We start from the raw sequence: 7,925 nt of genomic DNA, 5'->3' as shown, positions 1-7,925 counted from the left end.
ACCTGGATCTGCAGGAATCTGAACGTTAGCCGTTAGCTGATAGGCTAAGTATGATAGAACAAAAAAAAACCAAAGCCAGTGCTAGTGATGAGCATCTGTAGTCCCAGCTACTCCGGAGGCTGAGGCATAAGGATCCCTTGAGCCCAGGAGTCCAAGGATGCAGTGAGCTATGATTGTGCCATTGTACTCCAGTTTGGGCCGCCCCATCTCTAAAAAAAATTTTTTTTGGTATAAAAAAGAAGTACTTTCTAGGTGAAAACTTTAAAAAAAAAAAAAAAAACCCAAATTGGTGAAAAAAGCCTGACTATATCAGCACTGTATTTAGAAAAATAGGGAAGTATGGGAAAAACGTTAGGCACGCCCCAATGTCCAAAACAATAATCCCAGAAACTGAAAGCATCTTGAAAACCACTTAGCAATACAGAACTTTACATTTAAAAAAAGCAGGGATAATTTTGATTCACAAATATCCTTAGTTGTGAATACCTAAAAACTTGTTTATAAAGCTGCATATAAATAGTGGAACAATCTTTTACAAGATCTCAGGAAAATAATCACCAAATAACATGGTGCACTTAAATCGCAGTGATCATCACAGTATGATTCACAGGTAACACCGTACAACTACAAAGATATAACACATTGCTACACATACTTTATTTGCAATTCAGTACCATGAAAACATTTCTCTAAGAGGTCAATGTAATAATCTTTTATTGACATAGGAACTCTGGCACTGAAAGCTTGAATAACCCAAGGTAATGATGTCGTCACCAAGGGACAACGAGAATAGAACCCAAATCCCTTGACTCCCAAGCTTGTGTTTTCCCTTAATTGAGCTCCTTTCTATTCATCCAAGAGCATCAAGTGTAAAACGTGGGACAAAGGAGTGGACACAAATGAGCCAAGTCCGCGAGGTGGAGACTGCACTGAAGGTCCTAGGAATCGCCCCTTGGCACTTTCCTTTTGTTTTGGCTGACGAAGATGAAAGCAGCAGCAACCACAAACTCCTGGGACGAAGAACTGGAACTAGGTACTGCCTCCTGCGGTAACTCTCTTCCTCATTTTAGGCCTTTCCTTTTTAACCTCTCCTGCCGGCCAAGCCTTCGCGCTCTCTTCCCCTCTCTCGGTTTCTATCCGCTCCCTTTAGCTCCACTCTGCACATTCCTGCTAGGTGTCCCCGTGAGAGGAGGCAGCTGCGCCGTACTGGCTCTCCACCCTCCATCAGACCCTGGCGCCCAGTCCTCAGGTGTTCAAGAGGTTCGTGGCGTCACAAGCGCTCTCCGTAGAAAGTGAGTGGCAGTCAAGCATTATAAATGTGTTTCAACGGTTAAGAGACTTAAGAGATGGGAACCGGGGCATATACCAAGTCACCTCTGCGTGGGTTTAGGTAGCTGGTCACGACAAAGCAAAATTTAGACAATAAGCGTTGAGACTTTCCTTTTAGCTGCCAGTTTCACAGCTCCGCCATCCCCTGAGCAACCTCCCACTGGAGGACGCTTGCCGAAGCGCATATGTTTACATTTTTCCTACACTAGGCGGAGGACCACAGCGCTCGCTGACCCCGGGGGATTCCAAACCGTTACTCCGCCCGCCGGGGTGGGGCCAGCGCAACGGCCGAGCCTGCGCAGCCGGGTGGCTCCGGGGCCCCGCGCACTACAAGTCCCAGAAGGCAGCTCTCCGCGGGGGCGGCCAGTCGCTTTATCTGCCTCAGGCTCATTTTTACCACTGCTCTCCCCTTCCCTGGTCCTCCTGGTGTCCTTTCCACAGTTAAAGGCTACTTTCTCTTGAAGCACATGAGGAGAAGCCTTAGCAACCTCGATACCGAAGTTCTTCGCGCGCTCGCTCTTTCTGCCTCTGCTCGAACTATGCCTGAGTCCCTCACAGGAGTTGGGTAGTGGAGGCGAGAGAGGGAAGTCTTTGCAGGCCAAAACTGGGACAACCTGCTCGGACTTCCGCCTCCCGGCCTCCGGAAGGCAGTGCGCACGCGCTCGCTGCGACTCCGGCGCGGTTGACTTCCGCTCCCACTGTGCTCTGCGAGCCGAATCATGGATCACACTGGTAAGGAGGCGGAGGCAGTGGGGGTCCCGGTTCCATGCCCCCTTGGCCGGCCTGGGGCTGGTCGCCCAGCAGGCAAAAGGGATTACGCTCGCCCCACAACACTAGGGTGTGGCAGTGAGAAGAAATCTCACATATGCCTTCCTGTGCCTGGCAGGGGCCTGCCGTTTCCTGGCCTACCCTCTGGTGTGGTACCTACCTCCTCCGTGCCGGCAACAACCGCTCCTTCTCTCGTTCTGAGCTCCGAACCCGGACCGGTGGGCAATGTAGGCCTTTGGGAAGGGAGAGCGCCGGCTCTGTTTTATTCAGCCCAGCTGCTCTGGCCTACGTTATGGAGACTAGCGGGTAGATTGCGGTCTCCGAATCGCGGAATCCTCTTTACGCTGGGAGTGGACGGGCGAGAGTGGGTTGGAGACTTCCTGCTGTCTCAGTCAGCTTTGGGCGGGTGCTGCAGTGGTCACCTCCTGTCGTCTTTCCGATCCTTTATGGACTAGAGAGGTGAAAGAAGGGCATCTGATAGAGTTTTTGGAATCCAACTCGGAGTAGCTTTTCTACCTAAACCAAAAGCATGCCCCCGCGCTTCGGCTGAGGTCCGTACTCATCATTTGAGGGTGTTTACAAAGAGGAGCTTAAAATCAAGGCATTCTCATACTTTTCTCCAAGTAAGAGTAGCTCCACCCTGTTATGTATTTTCTGGCTTTTGCTTCTTTGTGGTTCTCGGATATCGAATGCGTGCTCTTGGAGTTAACATGTGCCCCATACATTTACAGCGACCATATCACAAATAAAGAAAAAAAGCCTTTTTCTTGAGTATTGAGTTGTCCTCACTCATCAGATATCTGCTTGATTATGTAATTAGGTGTGTATGTTTAGTTATTTAGTGTATGTTTATGCCAGATACAGATATCTGTAGGTCGGGAGAGGGAAGATGGAATGGTAAACGAGACGGACCAGGTCCATGATAGAACTTCTGTTTTACGGAGGAACACAGACAATACCTTCTTTTTTTTTTAATGTTTGCGAATTATAAGTATTTTGAAGAAAATAAACCAGTGCTGTGGAGAGATTCATAGGGGGAAATTTCAGAGAGAGTTGTTAGGAATGGTCTTTGTGGAAGCTAAGATCTGATGGGTGAGAAGATCCCAACCCTGGGAAAAAAGCAAGAGGAAAAGCATTTCCAGGAAGTGCAAAGGCACGGAGGTAGGAAGATGTAGTGAAGTCAGCTGCAGCCTAGTAATAACCAAAGGGTAAGAGTCCTGAAGTGAGATTGGAAAGGAGGGCAGCAGGCACATCATTCAGGTCATTGAAAGCCATGGTAAACGTTTGAATTTTAAGTGAATGTGAAGCCATTGAACAGAAGTAAAGGAGGAACACAATCTCTTTAAAAATATATAATAGGCTGTTCTATGGAGAATGGTGTAAGAGAGGGAAGTAAGAATGATGGAAAATAGCTGATTGCAGTAGACGGGAAGGGAAGGTTGGTTTGGTGAAAATTAAGGAAAATGGGCAACTTCAGTAAATACTTTGGTGGTGTTTGAACGAACGTGAGAGAAAGGAGAAATACCTAGGTTTTTGGTTTGAGCAAATAGGTAGTGTCCATTATTGAATTGAGGAAAACTTGAGGCAGAAAACAGTCTTTTTTTGTAGAGGTGAGATGGGAATTTGGGAACAAGTGTTTGGTCTTGGACTACTAGTGTGAGATAACTATTGAGACAGGAGAGATGCCAAGTGGAGATGAGAGGAAAGATATGCACTGAAAATACGTATTTGGAAGTTAGTACCTTTATTTATAGCTGGTATTTTAAAGCATGAGGACAGATGAGACCACTTAAGAAGGGTGTATTCAGAGGAGAAGCCGGCCTAGCACCAGGCTGTAAAGAATTCCAGTGTTTGGGAATTTATATAGAGTTGAAACTCGGCGATTTTGATGGTAGAATAGCAAATATTCGACTTTTGGAAAATAATTCTTTTTTGAGCCCACTACTGGAATTGTGAGTCAAGTTCCTGCCATAGTTTGGAGGCTATTATGTTAGGAAGTCGTAATAGGGGTGGGTGTAAAGCGTGTTTATTATCTTAATTCTTGAAGTTTAGAGATTGCCTAAGGAAGTAAAACTCATCCTAACATGAAAATACGAATGAGCCGACCACTTAAAAAAGTAGTTCCCGCTCAGATGTCCCTTCTGCTTAACACTAGATTCTTACCTATTTTATTTTTTTAATGAATCAGTCTCTTTGATGTTTAGTATCAGAAGACACTATCAAATACTATGCATTGATTGTGAAATAAAATCATAAACCTTGCAGAAGATTCTGGGTTTTCATGAAATTCATAAATATGAATTTGATAATTGTTTAAATCACAAAGCCTTTGACAAATGAGGAAATGCCACTTAGCTAGATAATTGAAGAATCATGACAGGATAGGCATCTCAAAAGAATAATTTCAGTATTAAAGGATTAAGAGTTCCTTGGGGAAACTGATGAAACCCTTGAACATTATGCAAAAATGACCCATTTTATGGTCATGCTGACGTTCAAATGTAAAAATGAAGGTGTTCTAATAGAATCTTGCCAGAATAATTACTCCAAGAGGCTCCCAATTAACACTAGATTTATTCTTTGGTCATTCTAAGAATTAGCACTTCTGTAACTGTATCCCAGATTTTGTAAAAGATCCCAGATTTTGTGAAATATTTGTTGGTTCTTTTTATTCAAGATAAAATCCCCAGTCTTTTAAAACTATATAATATGGAAGTGTTGTGCCTTTTTAAAGTGAATTTGTCTTAAGTGGCCAGTAGTCCTTAGTCATTTTCTATGTAATATCTAAGAAATTTTTGTTGTTAAGAACTTTATAATTTGTTACTGTATTCAAAAGGAAATAGTGCTTTATGTTCTGATTCTTAATTTAAAAACAACAAAAAGCAAAAAAGTCACAAAAAAACCCAGAATGTTACCACTATTAAATGCTATACCTCATGAATTTCAATCTGTGAAGCAAAGTGAGAAGGGCCAGCCAGCTCTTGAAAGTGGTAGACTATGCAAGCAACAGTAGAGACCTCAAATGTTCAGGATGGTGTGAAAAGGACTTGTGATGAAGTGTTGGTATTTTTATTATTCACAAAGGTAAAACGATTAAACCGTTTTGATATTTGAATGTTTAATATTTGAGGGACAGCATTGAACTGATTATATGTCTACAACGACTTGCTTTTTAGTTGATTGGAATGTCAGGAATACTTTCTGAGCAAGAAAAAAAGTCATTCATGTTTCTTTTGGCTAGTGCATTGCTTGTAATTACTTTTAGTACATAAGCAACTACAATGAAAGCAGATCAAATACATTAATCAGCTCGTGAGTCTATTTAGTGAAGCGGTGAAAGCTAATCAAGTTGGGTTTACCCCAATTCAAGATTCTAGCTAACCATGTAATTCTGCCCTCCCCTTGTTTTAGGATTAGCTGTTATAAGAGTAGTAAGTAGACTGAAAGATAATTAAAATAATTGTTAAGGACCCATTTTTAATTTTGTTTGATATATTGTTCAGAAAAAGTACAAATGAATGTGAACTTAGTGTGTGTCTGTAATCCTAGTAGCCTTGGAGGCCATTAGTACTAGCTTACTACTTCCAAATTTGGCTTTGCTGAATTTAATGTGGACGGTTTGGCTATCTGTCTTGACTGTAATATTTCCTGCAGGGGCAGTTATACAACCTTGTTCAATAACTTGTCATGTTTAAAACACTACAAATTAAATAATATGTTATTTGTATTTCCTATTTTAAGCATTTTCCTTTTTGTCTTTAGTAGGTCAAGTTAAGTATTTTCTGTATTATATCTTTTCATCTACTTGAAAAAAGGTAACTGTTAAGCTTTAGATGGGGTCAGTTCTATGAAATAATACTGCTGTTACTCATGGGACAAGAATTAATTCTATAGACAATAACAAGCGAAGACTCCAGGGACTAGAAGGTGACAGTTGTTTAGACCTAGTTGTAGTACAGGAACTTTGCATCCTCTTCAATTATAATTTTCCATTACAGGGCCGACTAAGAACTCAGTCATATGTTATAGCACAAATACATTATTGCATGTTTTTACTACTAAATGGTATAATGATTTTTACTGTAATTCTGAATGATTTTTATAACTCTCTTACACTTAAGGAATAATCACATTTCTTAACTTCATTTTCAAATGCATTATTTAATTTTGCCTTCATCAGTGTTAGTAAGTTCAGTTTACTAAATTTATTGTCTGCATGCTGGATGATCAGACATGGGGATAGGGATGGTTTTCTTTCTTTTCTCCTTAGTCTTTTCTTTAAAAAAAATCTCTTGTAGTTCAAGACAATGGTTCTTGGGTTCATGAATGGTTTCATGTTTCTGTAAACTTCTCTGGAATTATATGAAAAATTTTGTTCACTTTTCTAGGGAGAGGTCCTATAACTTTTATCAGTTCCTTAAAGGATTCCATATCTCAAAAAGGGTTAAAAAGCATTGCCTTAAGTGTTGATCCAAAGTAAATAAAATTAGCAGTTAAACGTAATGTAACATTGAAAATCAGAACCCAGATCTTTAAACTTGATAATGTTAGGTATGTTGTTTTAATACCTGTGGCAGAATAATCTTTGAAAAGAAAAACTAAAAGAAATTACAACTTTTTTTCCCCTAACATAGACAATGAGTTACAAGGCACTAATAGTTCTGGATCCTTGGGTGGTCTTGATGTTCGCAGACGAATTCCTATAAAGCTGATCTCCAAACAAGCAAACAAAGCAAAACCTGCACCGCGAACTCAAAGGACTATAAACAGGATGCCTGCAAAGGCTCCACCTGGTGATGAAGGTAATTTGTTTAACTAATAGGTCCAACACTTTCTGTTTTATCTGATTGCTCCAGATAGTCTGTGTGATCTTATAGCTACCTCTTTTTTATCTTACATATTCTATTTATTCTTCAACCTTCTTGTTTGACTTCTCCTTGTAGCACATTGTATTTTTATTTCCCTTTATAAATATTTTTGATTTGATTCCTTTTGTTGTTGAAAGGAATACTGCCCATTGTTTAATAATCTCAACAGTATTGCAGAAAGCATAACATGAAAGTAAAATCCTTCTATCCAAAGATAATCCCTGTTGACTTTTTTATACAAAAGTATTGATTTTTTAATGTGTAGTTGCCATTTTTTCATGTACGCATTTAAGATTTTTTTCTTATCAGTACATGCAGATATACCTCATTAAAAAAACAGGTTTGGGTATTTTTAGATATACCATAATTTAACAGTTTTTCCAGTTTTTTTCTGTTACAAAAAATGTTGCACCAAATATTCTTGGACATAGCGTTTTGTAGAATTTGTACTTTGCACAGATTTGGCCTTTTTTTTTTTTTTTTAATTCCAAAGACTTTAAAACTACAAATTTGGATATTTTAAAACTTGATAGATACTGTTGATTTTAGAGTTTGACAAGTGCTGTCAAATTGCTCTTCAAAAAAGGTATGTTAGGTTTTACTCCCATACACCAATAGTGAGTACTAGAAATCTTTTAAAATTTTTGTTTTGATGTAAATTTCTTTTAATTATGAAAGAGCGAATATTTTTTCATAGTATTGGTCATTCTTGTTTAGATCCTTTCTTCTGAGTTCTTTGTAAATTAATAGGATTTTTGGCCGGGCGCGGTGGCTCAAGCCTGTAATCCCAGCACTTTGGGAAGCTGAGACGGGCGGATCATGAGGTCAGGAGATCGAGACCATCCTGGCTAACACAGTGAAACCCCATCTCTACTAAAAAAATACAAAAAACTAGCCGGGCGAGGTGGCGGGCGCCTGTAGTCCCAGCTACTTGGGAGGCTGAGGCAGGAGAATGGCGTG

General features: G+C 40.2%; 1 protein-coding gene across 6 annotated transcripts in view; it reads left to right on the top strand.

Moving 5' to 3' along the window:
* Positions 1-263: 263 nt before the first annotated feature.
* Positions 264-7,925, top strand: part of CBLL1 (Cbl proto-oncogene like 1) — a 21,817-nt gene continuing 14,155 nt past the window's right edge. The window contains exons 1-2 of one of the 6 annotated variants that reach the window (XM_017889577.1): positions 264-2,061; positions 6,732-6,899. In XM_017889577.1, coding sequence (XP_017745066.1) covers positions 2,049-2,061; positions 6,732-6,899 — 181 coding nt within the window. In that variant the 5' untranslated portion in view covers positions 264-2,048. The other 5 variants (XM_017889576.1, XM_017889575.1, XM_017889574.1 and 2 more) reach the window with 5 other exon arrangements.

The sequence above is a fragment of the Rhinopithecus bieti genome, unplaced genomic scaffold, assembly GCF_001698545.2.
Source record: "Rhinopithecus bieti isolate Rb0 unplaced genomic scaffold, ASM169854v2 scaffold_18688, whole genome shotgun sequence".
NCBI classification, from domain to species: Eukaryota; Metazoa; Chordata; class Mammalia; order Primates; family Cercopithecidae; genus Rhinopithecus; species Rhinopithecus bieti.
This window is presented reverse-complemented; position numbering and strand designations above follow the sequence as displayed.